Source organism: Talpa occidentalis, unplaced genomic scaffold (genome assembly GCF_014898055.3).
Source record: "Talpa occidentalis isolate TD23 unplaced genomic scaffold, MPIMG_talOcc4v2.1 talOcc4.9, whole genome shotgun sequence".
NCBI classification, from domain to species: Eukaryota; Metazoa; Chordata; class Mammalia; order Eulipotyphla; family Talpidae; genus Talpa; species Talpa occidentalis.
In genome coordinates this window covers 57,822,726-57,846,046 of record NW_023605305.1, presented here as the reverse complement: position 1 = coordinate 57,846,046, position 23,321 = coordinate 57,822,726, and the positions used below count along the sequence as shown (strand labels likewise).

General features: G+C 40.8%; 1 protein-coding gene across 1 annotated transcript in view; it reads left to right on the top strand.

The window, feature by feature from the left end:
* Positions 1–23,321, top strand: part of CACHD1 (cache domain containing 1) — a 205,320-nt gene that overhangs the window by 144,089 nt on the left and 37,910 nt on the right. Inside the window, exons 5-9 of the mRNA XM_037500618.2 lie at positions 3,507–3,633; positions 6,270–6,414; positions 7,271–7,487; positions 15,099–15,248; positions 19,205–19,438. Of these exons, the coding sequence (XP_037356515.2) occupies positions 3,507–3,633; positions 6,270–6,414; positions 7,271–7,487; positions 15,099–15,248; positions 19,205–19,438 (873 nt within the window). The remainder of the gene's footprint in view (positions 1–3,506; positions 3,634–6,269; positions 6,415–7,270; positions 7,488–15,098; positions 15,249–19,204; positions 19,439–23,321) is intronic.

The following is a 23,321-nucleotide window of genomic DNA, read 5'->3' as shown; positions in this document are numbered from 1 at the left end:
TGCTGTTGCTCAGTCTTAAGTGCTGTAATTACTGTTGACTTTGCCTTCTGAGCAATGATTTGTTTTTGGGCCTTTTTCCAGTCAAACCAGCCTTTGGCAAACCCCATGACATCAGACCAGCCAGCTGGTGTGTGCCAGTTTTAGCAGTTCAGCATTTTTTTCTGACGGGATTACATGCTCACTGTAGCTTTACGTCTTATTTCAGTTTCTTTTTCATCAGTGTCTCCTTAACTGTGTTATCTACAGTGTGTGTTTACAAACTAATACAACTGATTATTTGACACCATCATGTCTGCAGAAAAACTCTGTGTGCCTTTTACCTGTTGACTGTTAATTCATTCAGCACGTATTTACTGAGGCAGAAGCATTGTCATGTTCTGGAAAGAGCAAGGGCTTTGAAGACAGGCACGCCTAGATCAAATTATCATTTTGACCTTGTGGCTTTGTTAATATTGCATCAGCAAAATGGGCATAATAACAAACTCATATAGTAATTACGAAAAGTGGCACACCATATATGAAACTGCTTGTACAATAACAGTGCAATAAATGTTCACTATTACATATCAGCTCAGTCTTATTGAGTTATAATTGACATCCAGTAAGCTTCACATATGTAACATATACAATGGATACATTTGACTGTATAATTATGTGAAACAGACCATCTTTTTATCTGTCCGTTTACCTGTCTGTTTCTGTTTACCACTGTAGGTATAGGTAAAGGGAGTGTATATCCTCTAAAACAGTGTAATGCTTCTCATTGCCCTATATTGGATTTAGTCACAATATTTATTTTTAATTGGATTTGACATTACAGCAAAGTAAGATTTTAGAATTTATCAAGCAAGTATCCAAAAATGGTGGCAGAAATAGGAATTCTGTGCAGCTCTTCCCAACCTAAGGTGCAGCAGATGGCGACCCAGTAGCCCTGGCGGGGTGGGTGACTTGATGAGAGAACTGGGACTCTCGGCTTCAGGGGTACAGAGGTGCCTCAGATACAGATCTCATCCTTGTGAATCTTAAATATAGCGAGAAAAAAGCAAAAAGTTACCTGAAAGGTCAATACTATGAATTAGAAGGTAGGAAGAAGCAAAATGTTGGGAGATAACTGTCATAGGAATAAACTACAGTGAGGAAAAAAAACACTTCCTGCCTCCTTCATGTGGGTCTGTGGGAAGGTGTGCAGCACAGCTTAGACAGATACAGCCCCTGCCTTTGATCGCTTAAGCCAGACGCTGTGCATCATAGGTTGGGCGTCTGCCCAGCTTTTTCCTGGACTCCTTCCAGCGTTTCTGAGGAAGTACTAGGTGTGCGGGACCCTAGCGCAAGTTATTCAGTGACCAGCACACCTAGCTGACTGATATGGATGGGGGGAGCCTCCTCTGCAGTTGCCCGCCTAGATAATAGGACTCTCACCTCCACATCTAGGTCAGAGAGGGACTGCTTGGGGAGCACACCACAATGATAGATTGCTTCTGCGCCCTGGGGTCCTCATTACCATCATATCCATCATCTTCTGATAGTTCCGAGTAATGGATGAAATTTAATCAGATGCCAGAGGAGGTCTCAGCAGGAGGATTTGAGGAACCTTGTCTGATACTTTTACTCTAGTGCTGGAATGATTAGGATCCAGAGTGATCTTTTGTGGCGAGACTAAATGTATCATGCACTGTATGAATTCTGATTTATTTTTAAAACATGCTTGCTCTCATTGGCTCTCCTTTTAATAGTCTCAACTGTAGCCTGTTTATTGTTACAGATGTTCCTGTTAAATGAGGTCATTGAGCTTTCCTTTACTTCCAAAGGCAGTGTTTGCCTTTTTATTGCTGGGTTGGCAGGAGAACAATACTAATATGAGACCAAGGTTAAGGCTTCAGACCTCAGGAGAAGGGGTCGAGAAAAAAAAAGTCTCTTGCCTCCACTCACCTCAACCACAAGTCTCAGACATTTGTGGCCAAGTGAGGATGGCAACTCACCTAGCAGAGTGGAGAGGGGACAGGCATCACAGTCACACACTGGCTTACCTCTTTCTGTCTACTCTTGACACCTCAAGCAGGTAAAGAAACTTCTCTAAGTCTGCTTCCTTATCAATAACTTGGAGATAATAATTCTCTGCTCCTATGATTTTTCTGAGGATAAAATGCACTATACCCCCTTAGCGTGTGGGCAGGGTGTTTGCAGGCCTGAGGAGCCCTGCATATGCATCAAGCCCTCTGTGTAGTATTGTCTCCATGGTGTTGCTGGAGGGCTCAGTGCTAAAGCTGAAGGACCACCAAGCAAATCCACCTTGCCACTGATTTCTGTAAATAAAAGTTTATTGGCATACAACCATACATTCATTTACAGGTATCTGTGGCCACTGTCACTACCCTGGCACAATTGAATAGTTACAACAGTGACTGTATTGTCTGCAAAGCTAGAATCCTTTATTGTCTGGCCTTTTATGGAACTTTGCCAGCCCCTGAGCTGACTTAAGGATCACTAGGTGGCATTCAGAGCTTTGCATATGTATTTGTCAAATATACCTCACACTTTGCCTTTGGTCATACCCTTTCCACTGAATTGCCTTCTGCTCCACTTCTCACCGTCGTCTTTATTTAGGGCTTGCTCTTTGCTCTTCTGTGTGTGCCTTGCTGTATGTAAGCAGTGCCCTATAATTAGGCCATGCATAATACATAACTGAGTTAGTTTGGAATAGTTGAAAGGGCAACAGAAAAGAGAGAGAACTCTGATGGCAGTAGAGGGTAAGAAAGACTTCCAGAAGGTTTGGGGACAAAATCACACACAGTAAGAGGCTCTCAGGCTGGAGATCAGTGGCGGAGATGCAGGTGCACAGGAAGGGAAGTGGTGCCACATGATGTGGGAACACAGGTGACCGAGACTTGGCCATTTACCATTGAGGCCTGAAGACCAATTACTTAAGTTCCCTAATCATGTTCCCTATCTCATCGTTGAATGAGATAAACATAAATAAAGCCTCTATCCCAGTGTTGGTACATTAGAATCATTGCTTTAGGTATCACTGAATGATTGGGCTTCTGGCCTTTCAAGTACCATCTGTACTGTTTCCCTCACTGTGAAGCAAGGACAGGGTCACAGGTCTAGTCTCTCTGGAGACCAGGTCTATTAGTGTTACTGTTTTCCACAGTTACAGAATTTATCTCAGACCAGAAAGTGTCTGCAAGCCCAACAGGGACCAGCTCAGGAAAAGGGAGAGATTAGTGCAAGTGAATCATTCATGTTGGAAAAATAATCCAGGACATACAGTGTCACCATACCATATTAAAAATAATAACTTCACTTGATTGAAACCTTCATTACACTTTCTGTTCATGGGGTATTGTTTAAGGGACAGAAAGAAAATGTTTAGTAGAAAATTTACAGCCTTCTATCTAGTGGGATTTCTTCCTACTACAAGCAGTTTATGCAAAACAGATGCCTGAGGAGTGGTGCCTGCCCGCACCTGTGGACTTGGTGGTTATATTTCATTTTCCCCACTCCAGTTCTTGCAGACAACCTGAAATCCAACCCTGGAATTAAGTGGCAGTATTTCAGTTCGGAAGAAGGAATTTTTACTGTTTTCCCAGCACACAAGTTCCGGTGTAAGGGCAGCTATGAGCATCGAAGTAGGTATGTTGACTTGCTTGCTAAAGATTTAATTACTGCTTCAGAGCGATCTGTTCAAAATGTAAACACCTCCTTACACACATGACCCTGTTTCCAAGCTGTAGTTTCAAAAATGTGTACCTATTCTGAAATTATTTCACCATTTAACATATGAAAATGAAAATGTTAGGCAAGGGCAAAAGATTAAACCCAGAGCTTTTCTAGAACTATCTAACAAGCCAAATAAAACAAGGTCTTTACTAGAGAACTTAAATTATTTGAAGCACCCCAACTGTTCTGAAATTAAGACATGTTTGATGAAAAATAAGTGTTAATTCCTTCCCTAAGTGTGGCTTTGGAAGACTTAATCACTTTCATCAGAGTAGAGTTTGTGATTCTCAACTTTCCTTTCTGTGATAGTATGCTTGCCCATCCTTTAGAAATATGCATGCGAATCTTAGCTACTGGAGATTTAAGGTTGTCCAGAAAATTATTGGGTGAAAGATCACTAACATCTTGCTTTTCTCATGGGAAGGACTTGAATCTGTACCAGAAGGGTAGTAATGGTGTCAGGATTTGTATGATAAGACTCATCAATTCACAGATCCCATTCAGTGATGCTTTTCCTTTTGACTCCCCAAGGTTTCCCTTTTGTAGTGTCAGATGTTTGATGACAGAACTTTTGCATCTAGTGTAAGATGTGCACTTTTCATGCCTTTTTTTTTTAAGTCTACTTTAACCATCACCTTAGTGTGTCTCTATCTTTAAATTATATCTAGGCTTTTCACCCAAAAAGACAACTTATGTGCTCTTCCTGGGAAGATATGTATGTATATTTTCTATGTGGTTTCTTCCTTTCTCCCCCTAAATATGGTGGTGAGTATTTGAATGTCTTGGGGATTGCATTAACAACCAGGTTGGGTTGTAGCCTAGCTTATCTCTTAGGGGAAGCCAAAGACATCATGAATCATCTCATTCTTGTTTGCTTCTAAGATTAGTTGGCATGTAGTCTTAATGAGCTGCCTCTGAGGTTTAGTCCAAAAGGAAAAACAGGACCTTCTCAGAAATCATCGTTCACCTACACTTGGAAGATTTCATCCATCTCCACCCTAAACCTGCATCATCTCTCTTCCTTTGGCTAAATAAGCTAAGGTCTTCTTCACAGATTGCTATTCCCATGTCTTTATTTGCCCTAACTGCTTTCTTCTGATGCTTTTGTGAGTATGCTACATCCCTCTGAAGTGGGGAATGGGGTTGAGAACAGAGCAGCAGGAGAAAGGAGCAGGGAGATACCAGACACACTGTAAAGACTGCCGCCCAGATTGTGCATTTAATGTCATGCTTGATGTGCGGTTTTAACAAACACACTGTGCTTTTCATTTATGTGAGTTGATTTGGAAAGGAGGAGGTGTCATTTTAAGGAAGATTCTCCCACATAGCTTGGAGAACCTAACAAGTTCAGTAATTGACATAGTTGTCAATGTTGGGATAGTCAGATTTCCTTATTTTTGTTCCCTCTTTCATTTCTCTAACCACCTCTCCTGGATTCTTTTTATCCCATCTCCCTACTGACTCAGTGGCGTTGACTTAGGGGTACTTTCGTATTAATGCAGGACTTTTGGCTTGAAAACAATTGGTGTAAACTTGGCCAGATTTTTTAGTTTTTTTGGTACTTTGCCTACATTTCTTAATTTGTGCCCAGGCTTTTGTGACTCAACTGGCATCTAACATTTCACAGAAAACTCTGCTGTTTTAAGGGTGTCAATAAAGGAGAGAATTCTCTTGAGGCGGATTTGCTTTTTTAAGCTCTCGCTGATTTGTTCCAGCTTTAAAACTGTGAATAGAGACCTCATTAAACCTCCTCTCACAAACCTTCCTCTACTGCACACGAGCAGAAGGCTGCTTTGATGGCAGGGATTTCTCCTTTGGAGTTCCCTCACCCTCCCCTCTCTTTTCTTAATGTTGGCAAACAAAAACTTGGCATGAAGAGTGGCTATCACAGACTTGGACAAATTTGATGGCACAGTTTTAAATGCTCAGATAAGGGGCCTTTTGGTGGCTGACCTGTGTGAATTGCTTCAGTACAGAAAGGAAAGGGCCCTCTTAGCAGTAGCCTTTGTCTGGGGAGAGAAAAACCAAATCTGCTATTTAAAGCTACTCAGCAGGCTCACAGTTGATAGCTGCTTCCATTCGAGCAGAGCCCCTGCTCTGTAAGTCTGCCAAGGAGGACCCAGCACTGGTCAGTGAACCCTGTTCTCCTTCTTGCACTGTACCTGCAGACAGAAGGGCTCCCAGTTCCACTCCCTATTATGGAATGATGGATAATGTGAGCAGCATCACCATACACAGTGGAGAGGGTTGATTTTTGAGTGGCAGAAAAAGCCAGCCTCATAAAGGACTGGCACCTTAAAACCTTCTCCCAATTGTTTTAGTCTTTAGAAGTTACCAGCCCCTGTTTTGCAGATGAGCATTGCTGTCTTGAGGTATTGTTTTCAATGCAATGCTCATTGGTCCTCCTTCCATGCTGATCTCTGCATGCTTGAGCCATCCTTGAGAAAAGCAGCATCATCAGCTGCCTGCCTCTCTAATGTTCAGAACCGTGTTGGTTCAGGCCTTTTACCTAAACCAGGACTGACCCCAAAGAGCTTCTCTCCCTCTAGACCTATCTACGTCTCTACAGTCCGGCCACAGTCAAAGCACATAGTAGTGATCCTGGACCACGGGGCTTCCGTCACAGACACCCAACTTCAGATCGCCAAGGACGCTGCCCAGGTCATCCTCAGCGCCATCGATGAACATGATAAGGTGACCGTTATCCTGGCAACAGCCAAGGCATTGAGTCCTTGTCCAGTGCCTTTTTAAAATTACTTTTCTGACATATATTTTTTAATTCAGCTTTGAAATGACTTTGTAGCTTGGTTTTCATTCTAGTAATTGAGGAAGCAGTTGCCAACTCCGGTTCCAACCCTCTCTGAAAACCAGCCCAACAAGCCATCTTGGACCTCCCTTACGGCTCCTATTAATGCTTCTGACTATTTTGACTTTCACACTGGAGGTTATGCTGGGGAAGAAAAGTGCAGGGCGTGGATGCTAGGGGAGGCTGGACTTTATCTAAAGATTGATGGGAGGTCAGGGGTATGGCAAGGTTGCAGGAACTTTTCTAATCTCTGTACACCTGAGAGACAGATGTGCTTCCTGCTAGTGATAATCTATTGCCTGTGGACATTTTTTTTTTTTTTTGCTTCATCATATTGACTTTTTAAAAATACATTATTTTTGTGATACATGAAGGTTTTTACTGACTAATCCAGTGACTTAAAAAACACACACCCCATGCCTTCACCCTCACCCCCACCTCAATTGGAGAACCAAGATGGTTAGTACTTGCTAAGATTTTCCTCTGTCCGAAATACTTTTCTGATGTTCTATATGAACACCATATTGCTGACTTCATCTTGGAACAAAACCAAACTCTGTGGTTCCTCCTCCTTGCTAGTCTTTAATCATTTTCAAATTTGATAGATTTATGCCTCCTGGCACTTGTATTTAAACCCTCAGAATCTGTTCTATATACCTTCACTCATTGGGCTTTCTGGAATGTAAAAATAAACAAACAACCCTTACCTGGTAGGTTAACAAGTTTTCTTTTTCTTTTCTCCAGATCTCTGTGCTGACTGTGGCAGACACCGTGAGGACTTGCTCATTAGACCAATGCTATAAGACGTTCCTGTCTCCAGCCACCAGTGAGACAAAAAGGAAAATGTCCACCTTTGTTAGCAGTGTCAAGGCTTTGGACAGCCCCACCCAGCACGCAGTGGGATTCCAAAAGGCATTTCAGCTGATTCGAAGCACAAGCAATAACACAAAGTTCCAAGCGAGTAAGCACATTCTCCTAGAGGACTTATAAACTAACAGATAAAGGATGGCAATTAGAATGCATTGTAAATTGATCACATGGATCTAACTAGAGGGATTTCTTTATAAACTGACCTGGGACAAAATTTTCCTGTGTTGCCATAATGGTCATTTAATACTAAGATCCTACAAGGTTTTTCTCTTCTATTTCAACCAAAGATATTCAGTCTTTTTCTTCACTCCCAGATCATCTTCTTCCTGCCCCTTTATTAAGAACATGCCCATTTATTTCCCAGGGGAATAGTCACATCCTTTTTAATGCTAATTGTCAGCCTGGCCTTGTGGCCTTAGAGCTGGTATCTGCTGTGCGCATGTGCACATAAGGGGGCAGCAGGGATTCTTGCCTTGATCCATCCTTTCTTCTAACCAGCTGTCATTTAGATGAGCATGGCCCTTCAAATGTACAAAGGCACTCTAATTTAATTTTCATGTATTAAGGAAAAATCTGGAATTAGGATGCATGCTAAAGTAAAGGATATTTGAAATAGGACACATGCTTTGAAACTGAAAGGAAACCGTCATTTTCCCTTTTATATTAAAAAAATATTTGTAGGGTGTTTTTTGGTTTTTTGTTGTGGTTGTTTTTTGTCAATGAATGTATCCTATTGAGATAAAATTTAAGGAATGTATTTTCAAGCTTTTCGATGTGTCTGCATTCACATTAAGGCAGCATTGTAATGCAGAGCTTTGTGCCCAGCACATGATGGGCCCTTCAAAGGTGGGAGGCTACGTAAATATTACAACTAATGCTGGTAGATGGTTTGTGTTTCTGTATAACAAATTACCACAAACTTAGCATGCGTTTATTATCTCACAGATTCCATGAGCCATGGAGTCCAGGCACAGCTAGCTTAGTTCCTCATGCGGGGCTGCACAAGACTGCAGTCTTAAGTGTCAGCCAGGTCTGTTTCTCATCATTGGTTCAGAGTCCTCTTCCGAGCCTGTTGGCCAACATCATTTCCTATAAAACTCAGGGACTGCCCAGTGGCGCAGCAGGTTGAGCGCCATGCTGTGTAGCTGTCCACAGCCTCTGCAGCACCACTTCAATTCCTGGCTGGCCAGGGAGAATCCCACATGGCGAGGCAGACCTCTCCTGTCTCGCCTGCTGCTCCCCTCAGCAGTGTATTTCAGTCAGTCTGCCTGTTCTGATCCCCACTTTGTCTCTGGTGAATCCTCTCACCCTCCTGTGACTCTGGCCTCTACCCCAGCTCTTGTATAAGTGAAAATTTTAAAAAATCTAAAAAAATCTCCTGCACTGTTGGTGGGAGTGCAAACTGGTCCAACCACTATGGAGAGCTGTGTGGAGATTTCTGGACCTACTAAACATAGAGCTTCCATATGATCCAGCAATTCCACTCCTAGGTATTTACCCAAAGGACACAGAAACATCAATTCCAAAGAGCACCTGCACTCCTATGTTTATAGCAGCACTGTTTACAATAGCTAAGCTTTGGAAACAACCCAAATGCCCAAAAATAGATGACTGGATCAAGAAGATGTGGTACATATATACCATGGAATATTACTCAGCATTCAAAAAAGATAAACACATGCAATTTGCAGCAACATGGATGGCGTTGGAAGGGATCATGCTCAGCGAAATAAGCCAAAAAGAAAAAGAAAAATACCGGATGGTCTCACTCATAGCAGGAATCTAGAAAACTTAAATAAGGGACCAGGAAAATGAATATAAGAAAGTGAAAATCAAAATCAACAAAAAACTATGAACCAGAGACACTTTTTGGGGGGTGGGGGGCGGGAGGGGAAGGATTGGGGTCAGAATGGGGCGTTTGCAATTGTATGGGGGAATATAAAAATAAAATTTAATATTAAAAAAAAAAATCTAAAAAAAAAAAAATTCAGTCCACCAGCTGCTTATGTGTGTGTGTATACATATATGTGTGTGTGTATACACACATATACATATATGTATATATGTATATGTATTGCATAGGAGAACTGGGGTATAGGCCAGAGATTCAGGGGGTGATCACCAGAGACAGAGTGGGTAGTAGAACAGCAGATCTACTGAAATAGACTGCTGAGGGCAAGGCAACAGTGGGCAAGACAGGAGAGGTCTGCTGCACCATATGTGGGTTAGCTCCCTGTCTGGGGATCAAACTCAGGCCATAATGGTGATAGCACTGAGATTTAACCCCTACACTACCAGGGAGACCCCCACTTGCTTCTTTAAAACCAGCAGTAGCACATTTCTTCTTCAAGCCCCTGACTTCAGGGATGGCTTGGACTTTCTTTTAAATGGCTCGTCTGATCTAATCAGGACTGATCCCCTTTTAGCCCTTCTCTTGTGATGGGTTTATTAGAGACTTTCATTACTTCTGCACATCCCCCCGTCTTTGTCATCTATGGAGCAATAGCCTATCTCCGTTGCTATATTCTGTTGTTAAGAGCAAATTTCTGGTCACATCCACAACAAGAGTGGGGTTTACACAAGGGTGTAGGTGACTAGAATCATTGAGAATTTTGCTGTCTGCATTGACAAGCAACTGCTATCTACAGACCAGGGCTACAGCATGGCTGAGGGCAGAGTGGCCCACCCATCAACATGACCAGTGGGGAAGGCAGACCTTTCATATTGAAGGTGAATTGGCCGCTTTGTTGATGCTGTTTATTTGTAGAAGCCACTACTATTCAGCATTGCTTGCAAGAAGTTTTCTTTTTACTTGATTCTTCAGCCATCAGACCATCTTTAAGAGTTTAAGTCCAACTTTGATTCTTTTATTGGTTAAATATCGCAACGAAATAGGCTGACAGTGATCAGGTAGTGAATATGAGTTAAGTGAGCATGAGGGAAGGTAAGGTGGGTTATTTAGAGAGTGAAGTCGGCTGGGAGCACTTGCTCCATTCAGAGGGCAGCTGCTCTTCTGTTTAGCCTCTTGTTGCCTTGCAGGAATGCCTGCCTAGTGTTGCCAGACCTTCCTTTTCAAGAGAAGCCAGAAATCTGGATTTTTATATGAAATCTCTTGATTTTTCAAATGTTGACTTTTTGTTCCAGCTTTAAAACTGTGAACAGAGACCTCATTAAATCTCTCCTTACAAACCTTCCTGCACTGCACATGAGCAGAAGGTTGCTTTGTTGGGAAACATTTCTCTTCTGAGGTTATTTTTGTTTTTCTTTTTCTTGATGTTGGCAAACAAAAAAAAAAAACATAAGAAGAGTGACCATCACGGATTTGGACATATTTTGGTTGTGCTGTTTTTGAAATGCTCAAAGGAGTCTTTTTTAGGCCAAGTGTAACATTTCTAGGGGTTAGCTCATGGGCCTCCATTTTATAACTTCTACTGACATCTTGGAGGAATAAAAGAACCCAAGTTAGGTTTCATAAAAAAAAAGTAACTGAGAAATTAGCATTGTCCAGCTTATTACGAAGAGCTTTTACAGAGGTATGAGGTGTTTGCAAACCAAAAGCAGATTGATTATAATGATGTAGGTTTTGGATTTCAACCAATATGGGTTCAAATTCCTACTCCGAAATTTTTCTAACCTTGTGAACTTGTGTGAATTATTTGATTTCTCCAGACCTTGTGTCCTCATCTGCAAATTTGTGTGATAATAAGACCCAGGATTCCATCATAAACACTAAATAAAAATTAGCTGTGGTTATCCTGATATTCCATTTCCTACAAGGCTTCTAGCCCTAGCTAAACTAGAGCAGATACCCCAGACATCCTAAATTGATCCCAAGCCCAAAGCTGTTTGAGGATTACCTTCTAGTAGCCTTTGCTACAGAATAATTAGAGGTCTGTATATTCCTCCTAGGAGTTTTCACTGTATGCCATTACTTCTGTTCACACTACAGACAATTCTTTAGTATCTACCGTGTAGCTGGCACTGTTTTAAGGCTGTAGGTGGGGTTATTCTAATGGGTTGAACTTACCTATAAGGTTGTTGTAAGGATTAGTCTGTGCTTGAAAGTCAAGTGTCTGCACCACATTAGTTGCCATATAAACAAAGCTGCATGTCATAAATCATTGTGGCTTCATACTAGTTTGCTTTGCACTAATCAGAAAATCTAAAACTTTTACTCAGTTCTGGCTCTTTTTCAGTTCCATAGTAGATATATACCTGACGCCATCAACTCATTTGGGTTGTTCTGGATTTGTTTGGGAGGGTTGTTGGTTTAGTAAGACATTTTATAGCAGAAGGATAAGATGATTAATTAAGAGTGGAGATTTAATTGCATGGGCAAAACTCCAAGTTCATGGTGACCCCAAGACAATTGTCCCTTGTGATACTAACCCCAAAACATGCTGATGACTTTGACAGGGACTTGCCAAATAGAAGAATCTATTGCATTTTCCTCCAGGAATATGCTCTTTGTTCTGCCCCAAGTCCCTGTAATTACTCCTGCCTAATATTCACAGGGTTTAAAATTCCTCCAACTGGGTGACTAGAGAGAGAATATCCTAATAAATAATAAATCAGATTAAATTTGGCAGGTCTTATATTTGAGAATAGAAAAGTAACTCAATTTTACTTGAGTTAGGCTGGGTGAAGGGTGTTTCCAGAATGTATGTCTTGCTGTTAGGATGCAAAGAAAATGTGTGAGGCTGCTAAAGGAGGCTGTGATGCTGTCCTGGCTTCCACACATGGACCTGTGCCTCACATCAGCTCTCAGTCACAGCATGTCTGATCCAGAATCATAATGCTAAGTAAGAAAACTCAGAGGGCTCTTTTGTAGAAATCAGTCTTACAGGTGTCCAGCAATTTATCATCCATTGTTTCCTTGCCAAAGTCTAGTGGCTTGTCTCATACTTAGTTTTTGTTTTGCTTTGTTTTCATGTTCTTTAGATGGCTACCTGATTGATTTTTTTTTTAATTGAGATCAGGTTGGTTTACAATATTGTTTATATTTTGGAAGTATAGAATCCCCTCCTTTTGGATTGGCTTATTTGTCTGTATTGCCCCATGAGGGAGTCCAGCAGTTTGTTTTTTCCAGTCTGAAGTTTCAGTATAATGTTTATAGAGTCCAAGCAATGTAATCTATAGAAATACATTTACAAACCTGGAAAAACATTGATATATAAGAGAATAGTCTTGAGTTTATGAATTTTACTTTACATCAGCATTCATGTCCTAATTTCTGACATGTAAAAGGTGTGATTTAAATTTTCAGTTAGTGTTTATTAGAGAATTACCCAAGTAGCCAAACTGACTTTCACTTGCTTATGTATTAAGGCTTTAGTAGTAAGTAAAAGATAGCAACTTGGAATGCATTTACTTCTGTCAGTCAAATTTTATTAAACTTAGTTCAGTTGTCTACAGCATTGATGCAACATTAATAAGTATTCAATTCTGTATAATAAACTCTTCAAAGTCTAAAATGGAAATTTACAAACTGAAGGAAATTCAAGGTTTGTATCCTCATTGCTGTTAGGATTATTTTTAAAAGGGTAACTACTCATTACCTGTTGCTGGGTAACAAATTACCCCAAATTCTCAGTGGCTTAAAGCAGTAAGTATTATCTACTTACAGTTTTTGTAGGATAGGCATTTAGGCACAGCATAGCTAGGTGCCTCTGGCCAAAGGTGTCTCATGATGTTGCTATCAAACTGTTGTCCAGGGCCACTGTCATCGCAAAGTTTAATTCAGGAAGGATCTGTTTCCAAGTAAACTCATATGGTTGCTGATGGAATGCAATTCTGAGGGTCTCAATTCCTTGGCTCTCCATAGAATAGTTCACAACATACTATCTGGCTGCCTTTAAAGTGAGAGAGCCCTCAAGGTGGAAGCTGTCATCTTTTTGTAATCTAATCGATCTCGTGAAATCCCGTCACCTCTGCTGCATTCTTTACACAGAAAGCTAGCCCTTAAACGCAGCCCACTCATAGAGGGAGACAGCTGTGCAAGGACCTAATACCATGAAGTGGGATCCTTGGAGAGCCAACCTGGAGGTTGCCCAGCACAGTAACTGGAAGGCACCTCAGTGAAATGACCACAATAAGGACCTGAAGAAATAAACTATAACATGTAAACAGTTCTCAATGAAAAGATAAATTTCTGTGCAGCATGTCATATATATATTTACCTAATATATATATATTAGGTAAATTAAGTATTTAGTCTTCATTTAATACTTAAGCAAAATAAATTAAGCTTTTGACTTCCAACAAAAGAAGTTACTTGCTAAAGCAACAGACAGGGTTGATTAGGAAACAACAGAAAAGCAGGCAGATAGGGCATATTCAAGGTGAGAACTAGCTCACTTCCCTTAATTCTCACGCCACAGCTCACCTGAATAACTTCTAGAGTTACACGTACCCCTTCAGATCACTGGAAATGGACTATAGTTTGCTGATTCTTGCATGCATAGGTATTCTCTAGCCTCCCAACCTCATTTAAATAGAATTCTCAGTATTAATGTTCACAAAACTAAGTATCTGAATTTTTTTGTAATGTTGCTTTGAGATCACATTTGCTTACAACATTTGTACATGATTCAGAGGCATAGGATCAGACCTCCTCATATGCATGTCACCACACCGCCCCCTCCACCAAGGCACCTGTAGTCCTCCATCATAGTCCATTGTGCCCTCTATGTAGTTTTCAAGCTGAAATTTTATTTCTCCTTCTAATCTAAAATCCTCTGACTTTCAAAAAATTTCGGATTTGTAAAATCCAGCTCTCTTACTTCCCTCCATTAAAGTGGCATTCAGCCTCTACTTATTCTGCTCTAGCAGTAGGATAGTCACTTTTATTTTTGAGTAAATCCACTTGAAAAAAAGTTCTTCATACTGAGCAAAATTGCCTCTCTGTTACTTTTCCCATTAGACCATTAAGAGGGTTTTTTTTTTTTAAATGCTTGTACTTATGTAGAGGTTTCCTTTTCTCTTTTACCTTGTATTTACCGTCACCCTTTTGCTTTCACTCTTTACTTAAATTAACCAATTAGTCCTCCAGGTAACCCTGTGGAATAAATAGTGTCATTATCCCCATCTTATAGACAAGGAACTTTAGGTGTGAAGAGGTTAAGAAAGCTGCTGACATTACCCAGGCCCAACTTCTAAGTAGCAGCACTGGGACTTCAGCACAGCAGCCTGGCTCTTGCTCCGTGCTTTTTCTCTCCTCTTCTCACTGAGAAGTTTAAAAAACAAAAATGTTTCTGGAGCTACTTACCATAGGGGCAAAGAACCTCGCATGTCTCAAGAGCCCCTGGAAAAGTCACCACGTGGAAGCCTAGTGTCCCCCCAAAATATGTGTTCCTGGTAAGGACTTTGAGGAGAAGATCATTCAGGTTCTGAATTCTCTGTTCCAGAAGGCAAGAGAGATTTCCATGTGGGGTGGTTAAGCTACCACAATCAGGGTGCCTATAAATTCATTAGGAACAGCTCTTTCCCTCACACTGAATATGAGGTGTGGTTACCCACAAAGGGCAGGATGGGAGAGGAGCAGAGGCAGGGAGATGAGTGCCTCTGCATCAGAGGGGGAAGGGTGGGACCGTAGGCCCCAGGGGTCCTTGAGGCAGGAAAGTCCAGGGGACATGAAAAAGATACTGAACTTTGCCTTTCACCAGAATCCAAGGTAACGTTCAATTTGTATGTTTTTGTTTAGATACAGACATGGTCATAATTTACCTGTCAGCTGGCATCACATCAAAGGACTCTTCTGAAGAAGATAAAAAAGCAACGCTCCGTGTCATCAATGAAGAAAATAGCTTTCTAAACAACTCCGTAATGATTCTCACCTACGCCCTCATGAATGGTGTGTAGCATTTCGAGATTTTTTCTCTCAGATGAAAGTTCTCTCTAAGTGTATGCCGCTTTCAAAAAAATAAAAAAGAGCCATAATTGTGTGCTTTGATGAAGGGTAGGAGAAGAGGCGACTAAGGTGTTCCTTCCCGAGGCTCCCTTTCTCCGGATGTCGGCATTCAGGGCATGCCATGTATTAGGATGTCCCTTTTTCTTCATCTCTCTCTCCAATCAGCTGTTTATTTCTAAATCTTCTCCATTTAGGTGGCCTCACAGAGTTTTCTGGACAGCTCCATTTTCTAGTTCTTTGTATTCTTAGATTTTGGTACTGCATGGAGGTTATTATCACATTGATTTAATCTACAGGGAGCCAAAGTATTTGACCTAGATTCTTCTGTCTGACCAAGGCAGAAGATCACATTTCCCTGCAGAATCACCACCCACCGTCTCTTCTACCACTTTCTCTATCTCAGCGTCCTTAAACATATAATACAGCTAAGAATTATCTACTAGCTTATTGTGAAAATGAATGTGCAGTAGCACCCAGAACAGTGCCTGTACTTGCCAGGTGCTCATTAAGGTTGATTTTGTTGCTGTTAAATCAAACAATATGTGAAAGCATTTAGTAAATTGGCAAACTTGAAGAAATAGTATTTCTCCTTCTCCTATCCAACCTTACTTCCAGTCTGACTGCAGCCCAGTTTTTTATCATCTCTGCTATTGCTGTGTCTCCTGACCTATTAACTCATTGCTCTTCTCTCAAAACATCTTTTTCTTTGAACCTCTTGCCTTCAATATTTTGATGTGGCCACATCCTCTTATTTTGTAAAAGACCATGTCTCAATCCAGCAGCTCTTCCCACCTACAGTCCTTTATTTCTCCTACCCACTTCCAGATTTCCATGTAGAACCCCACAGCTCCTGGGACCCAAGCTCTCAAATTTTAATGTCCTCAAGGTTACTTTGGAGATTATTCTTTATAATGCAAACTCCCCGGTAGTGAGATTTTTATTCAGACCCTCTGAGGTGGGGTGCAGGGATCCATTTTGACCAGAATGATTCTTTACAGATATTTTTGTGGGCTACACATGAAAGAACACAGGATACCATGACTAAAGGTTCTGGGTTCCAGTCTCTGTTTACAAACCACATGGCCCATGATAAGTTCCTTCATTTCTTTAAGCCTCAGTTTCATCCATAAGTTGAAAACAATACAATCTGCATAGGGTTGCTGTGATAACAAACAAAATATGATGTGGGCACTGTTCCCAACACACTGCCTAGGAAATGTCAGGTCCTCAAAGCCTCTGGAGGAGTGAATGTGAGGCTGTGTGGCTTCCTGGCTCAGCACTGCTCAGAGCAGAGGACTTGTTTCCTGCTAGGGGCCAGAAACCTGTGCTTACTTCTGGGCTCACATGTCTCACAACCATGTGGACTTCTCAGAAGTGAACCATGTCTCAGCTTTCTGTATGTTCTGAGCACAGGATTGAGCACAGCCAGAGCTGGCGAGGATGCCTGCTTTTGCCTGAATCACATACCCTTCAGTGTCATTGCTCCTTTTTTCCCATGGTTTAGCTGCTTCCACTCATGATAGGGGAGAGGGTGTGGAGGAAAAGAGAGAGAGAGAGGAGGGAAGGAGGAGGAGAATTAAAAGAATTGAGCCTACCATGTACAATATGCACTTAGGTTTTAGAGCTATGTTATACAAAATCCCTGTCCTCATGGAGCTTATTAGCTGGTGAGAAAAACAGATGGACAAAGCAGATGAATTAAATGCACTAGTAAGTGCAGAAGTGAGGAAACATAAGAGGAAGTGACCATTTCTTTTACATTAGATTTGAAGGTCTTCCCACATACTAAGTAGCTTCTTGCTGCCATGCATACTTTCATCCCCACCAGGGTGTCCTGTGTGCCTGCTGTGTCCTGCAATGCCATTCTTTAAAACCTCCCATTACTTCCCTCTAACTACCTTTATCTCTTCCCTTTCTCCCCTTAATCTAGCGAAACACACTCTCTCATTGCCACTTTTCCCTCTCTGCAGATGCCACTCCACAGCCTTGTTCCCTAGGGCTGTCGGTAACCTTACTCTCTCAGTCAGAATTTGAATGGGGATACCGAGCCATTATGAGATTTTTGGTATAAAGAATTTTTCACAGAACTGAAGTGTATATGTATGGGGAAAACTGGAAATGTAAAGATCCCAAAAGAGAAGTGACAACTCAGAGTTCAGTAATGAGCTCTGGTTTGAGGGACCAAGTCATAGCTTGCAGGGATGTCTGGAAGCTTTGAACACTGAGGACTGCTTAGGAGGACTGGGGTGAGGGTCCAGTGGGGATCGTTGGCTCTTTGTGGCTGCTGTTCCTGTGAGTTGTCCATGCAACATCAGGAGTGGGCCTGGGTGAGTGAGCCAGAGGCTGGAAAGGAAACTGAACCCACATCAGCAGAGTGGGTCAAACCAGATCACGTTGGTCCCTCTGCATGTCTCTCAGCATCTCTAGCTTCACCTCTCAAATCTTTCATCATTTTATTTTTGGTCTTTTCAGCATGACCATGTTGATGGTAGAACAGCCCAGCATACAATCCCTCCTGCCCCCCTGCATAGCATTTCTTGATGGAGTAATGTAACCCTGATTACTTTGATAACCCTTCCTGCCAATAGTGGTCTTCTTAGCCTAGCAGATACTCCTGTTTGTCGTTTTTCTTTTGCATTTCGAGAGAACCTGGCATGAAGTGACAAAGTAAGGAAATGTGTTTATTGCCTTGAACAGTCTTCTTTTAATCATTCCCTGTGGGAACTGCACAGGGTATAAGGTCAGGGCTCAGTCATGCCTTCCGCTTTGACCTTTACTCCAGCGTACCACTCTGCCCCCATCTCAACTCTGTGTCATGCAAAGGGAGCGATAATGTGGTTCTGACTATGCTTGAGCATTGCATGAATCTGGGCCATTTAAATGCAGTGTGTTAGGAAAGAAATCACATGCACTAGATCTGTCCACAACCTTAGAAATGGACTTCCAAGGCCGGAATTGTATGCACTCTCTATTTAGGAATGATAAAGTCATGTCAGGCGAACCACGAACTCTTCACATTCTTTTTAATGACTAAATAGTTCAAAAACTCCAGGCAAAGCCTTTTTAAAACTGAGTGGAAGAATCTCAGTAGTGACTGAAATCATTTGAATTTGTTTACTGGGGGGCATCCATATGGGATCAGTTACTAATCCTTTTGACTGTGTGCCAACAATAGCAAACTAAGTTTTTTAAAAAGGTTTATTAAATTTATTTTTGTGCTATAGATTACAGATGTTGTTCAGCAATACATCCTATTATGCCTAGATCTTTTGCAGTTTTTAAAACCCTCTAAATGTAAAAAATATACATTAAATAAGTCAAATCCAATATTATCCTAACAATATCAAGCATGAAAACATTTGTAATTAAAATGAGCTTAAAGAAACAGGGTTTGGAGGCATCACTAAATGCATCCATAATTCTTTTGTTTTGTTGCATGAGAATTTGGCAAGTGTTTAATAGACAAAGAGGCAAGAAATGAGATGGTAAACCTCTCTCCTTTAAAACTTACAACTTCATCTACTAATTTAAATTAAGCACATGCTTTTTAATCATTACTTTTGCTTTCAAATGTTAAATACAGAAAGATAATTGAATTTTACGATTAAACTTTTAGGAAAGAACGCATTCTTCCTGAATGGGTCTCCTTTATTTACCCATGTGTTTTTCATCATTGCCTCTTGAAGAATTCCTTTGCCCTCTCGGCTACTTAACGAAAGGCTATGTCTCAGGCTTTGTTCCTCAGCAGGCATTGGTATCTGTGACCCAAGTCCAGATTGTCTCTGCAGAGACAACTTTGGCATTGCAAGGCCTCTTCCATACCCTTATAAATTTAAAGGGAAGTTGTTGTATGCACAGGCAACATTTTGCTTCACATGATCCCTTGGCTCTCATTTCAGACGGGGTGACTGGTTTGAAAGAACTGGCTTTTCTGAGAGACTTGGCTGAACAGAATTCAGGGAAGTATGGTGTGCTGGACAGGACAACCTTGCCTGTGATTAAGGGCAGCATGATGGTGCTGAATCAGCTGAGCAACCTGGAGACCACAGTCGGCAGGTTCTATACCAACCTTCCCAACAGGATGATTGATGAAGCCGTCTTTAGCCTCCCCTTCTCCGATGAGATGGGAGATGGTGAGTTGGAGAGAACATCCTACTGAAGGAAAAGGAAAAGAAGTGGACCTGAGGCCACCAAGATAGAGCTTTAAACTGATGCTCAGTGCTTGCATATAGCATTAGAGAGACTTGGGGTGGGGGGGCGGGTGCAGGCAATGGCTATCCCTTTCTCTGATCAGAGGGTTGCATAGCACCTGCCATCAGTCCTGTTTTCCTAGAGCAGAAATCCCCAGCCATGTTTCTTCTTCATTGCCCTAACCTTGACATAATGGTTACATAATGGGGACCTTTTTGAAAATTCCCCAATATCCAGTGAATTCGAACTAAAGAGTAACTATGCATCGAAAGTGCTAAGTCAAGTTCAGAAGTACTTAGGATTCTGCCTCAGAGGTGCAGCAACATGGGCATAGTCAAAGAAATAAAGGGTTGACATAAGCAAGAATTTTAAATCCCACCTTTTCATTTAAGTAGTTGTCCTTGGTAATTTGTTTGGTCTCATGCTTTCCCATTTGGTCATTAATTAAAAATGTAATAACACCCTTTTGTAATAAATCTTTCAGGTTATTAGGATTATAAGCTATACCAGTACCTGGCATGCTTCTCAATGACTACTGCTCTTGTTTTACTATTTTACTTTTGTTATTAGTACACAATCCACCATCATCATCCTGATGTCATACAAGTTACCCATCATATGTTGGTTAAAATAATTAGCCTTCATGTGATCAATTTCTTGGTCTGTTAAGTGAGAAAAATCATATTTTCCTCAAGACAGTTATAAAGATTTATACACTAACATACATGAAGCCACTAGAATAATGCCTGATCAACAGTATATGCTTAGTAAAAATACAGCCTTTTCCTTTTTCCTCCTCATCCTTATCCTTTTTCCCACATCCTTCCTTCTCCTTCCTTGACAGAGAAGGTTGATGAGGCAGCTAATTATAAGCCAGATCGATACCATCACTAGATGAGAGCTTTTTTTAAATGTTCTTTTAACTAGGAACTCTTACAAATCTAGATATTCAAAGAAAGCTCATGTATAGAACGTAATGGGACATGGAGAGTGTATTTTCTAGAAATTAGGTAAAAATACTCTATAAGACAGAAATAGAAATTTCTGTAAGTTTATGCTGCACATAAACTCAATTTTATCCTTCCTACTTCTGACAGTCCACAAAATGTGCATAGAACAGAAACTCCCACCTTTATATAGGTTACTTGATTTTAGAGAAAAATGTCAAATTTTAAATGCAAGAAGCTTATATGCATTTTACCAATGTTACTGAGTACCAGCCAAGCCAGTCAGGCAGTGATGGGGAGGCACACATCCCACCCTCAGCAAGTGTTCAGTAAAGTCTGGTAAGAGAAAGATCAAGGAATCATATTACTAACATGTGATAGAAACAAAAACTAAGTGGAAACTGAGTTCTATACAAGATGGAGGATTACCCAAATTCTGTTACCAGTAGTAGTTATCAAGTAGAGAATGACCCTTCCTAAAATGGACCTCTCCGACCCACAGAGCCACCCTGAATGCTGTAAATCAAATTCTGCACAAATCTTTGATTCCCTATTGGCTGAGAGCCTGCAACTCAGGGCTGTTTTGTAAATCATAATCTGGGTTTCAATAATTGGTTTACTGATCTGTTGTATTCCCCTAGTAGAGAATGTCTTTTTTTCCTTTGTGTTTTTCAGCCCATAGAATTATTGGGTGATGCATCCTCTAACATGGGGTCACTGAGTCTAGAGAAACCCATGTTTATATGACTAGTTCACACCCTCCACACATTATAATATTTCAATCATATTTCTTTTAAAAAGCAAATCTATGTGCTTTAGGTTAAAGTAGAGAGGGGATTGGGTATTTCATTCAGTGTAGCAAGAGCTTAGCATGCTATGAGATAAAGATCTCTATACAAGTTGATAATTGGAAAGTAAGACTGTGTTTCTTTCCAGTTTTATTCTCAACACAGAGGAGAATAGAAATGTGAAGTGAACATGTGGTCTCAGAATATTTCTGTTGCACATCATGATTCAATAAAAATGACCTTATTCTAGGACTAAAGCACAGGGGAATGTGGTATGCAGATTACAACCTCTCTCTCCATACCGGCCCTCATAGTGCTGTTCCCATCACTTCCAATCCACTTATGGTTAAGGGATACCTGAGCAAAACACCCCCAGGCTGCATTTTTAAAACTGCCTTAAAGACACGATTCTTAAATATTTGAAAGTAGATAGGTAGGTAGGAAGGTAGATAGGTAGGTAGGTAGGTAGATAGATAGATAGATAGAATACTAAAGTAATGCTTTTGAACTTACAATAAATAGATTGATGCCTATTGCATAATACTTTTTATCCTATCTTATTGAGATATCATTGACATGTAACATTTCATTGGCTTTAGATGTACAACATAACAATTTGAGATAAATATGTGTTGCAAAATGATTACTACAATAAGCTTGGCTCAGTCCACTATGTCAATTACAAATTTTTTTCATGTGATGAGAGCTTTTAAATTGACTCTCCTAGCAACTTTCAAATACACAACAGATTACCATTAACTTTCAGATACACAGTGGAGCACTAAGTCACCATGCAGCACCTTACACCTCCAGAACTTATTTATTTTATAACTGGGCAACTTATTACCAATGTTTCAGTGTTGTATTCACTTCATCCTCCAGATGATGCATTTAACTGGCCTTTGTGATCATGGCACCTCAATAGTAACTGCATTTGAACATCATAATGTTGGGTGTGGTAATCCGCTCTTTGTAGAGGTCTTCAAGAGTTTCCAAATTTCTTTCTTGGGTATCTATAGAAGGGCTTTCTGCTCGCCTGCTCAGGCAGGAATGTATCATCATGTGCAGGGAAGTACAAGAACAAGGTGGAGAGAAACTATCTTTTTTGATTTGAATTTCACTTTGAGTCAGAGATTTATGTAATTGCTAGTGATCCTAGAGATCATTTTGTCTCAGCACTCCATCAGATGCTTGAACAGATCCATCCAGAGAGGTAGCATGGCTTATCCAGTTCATAACTCTAGAGAAGAGCAAGCTGTCCCAGCGCTCAGGGCCTCACATTAACCCACTGTTCCTGTCCTCTCCTGCTGGAAATTCTCCCTCTGCCTTGCTTTTTCCTTTCCCTAATTATCCTATTGGTTTTATATTGCCTGTGAGCTATGAATGGTTTTTTTACTTTAGAGGTTTAAGAAAAAGAAACAAACAAAAAAGCATAAACAACAGCAACTGTATGACCCACAATACCCAAAATGTTTAATTTCCAGCCCTTCACACAAAAGTTAGCAAACCCCTGCCCCAAGTGCCTAGGCATGCATTCCTTTGGAAGCATAGTGTCTCCTTTAGCAGCCTGGAGTTCTAAGTGGTCAGACAAAAAGATTCTGTACCTTTCTAAATTTTTCTCATCTTCCTGTTTTGTTTTGTGGTTTTTGTTTTGGATAGTCTACATTAATGAAATACATAAGCACTCCTTTACCCATAATCTCTTTTCACTTGACTACTGTGTGTGTCAAACACATGTGAAAATCAAGACTCAGAAAAGTTAGGCCAGTGTATGTATAATACAGACAGGGCACAGCTGGGCAAGAACCCAGATTTTTAGGTAACTTAACCAGTGATCTTTCAAGTTCAGCTGACTCTCCCCCACTCCGAAGAATGGAATGATTTGTAAAGGGCTGCTGATACATTGCCGATGTGTAAGAATATCATGTCCTTTAAGGTTAAAAAATAATGGAAAGTATATAGATGACTTCCTTTCAAACTAGCTGCAATATTTGAGCTGCCAAAGCATTGCATTTCCCTCACACTTTCACTCACTGTATGCTATGTGAAAAGATGGTGATTGGTTACTGGATAGCACAGGAAAGTTTTCT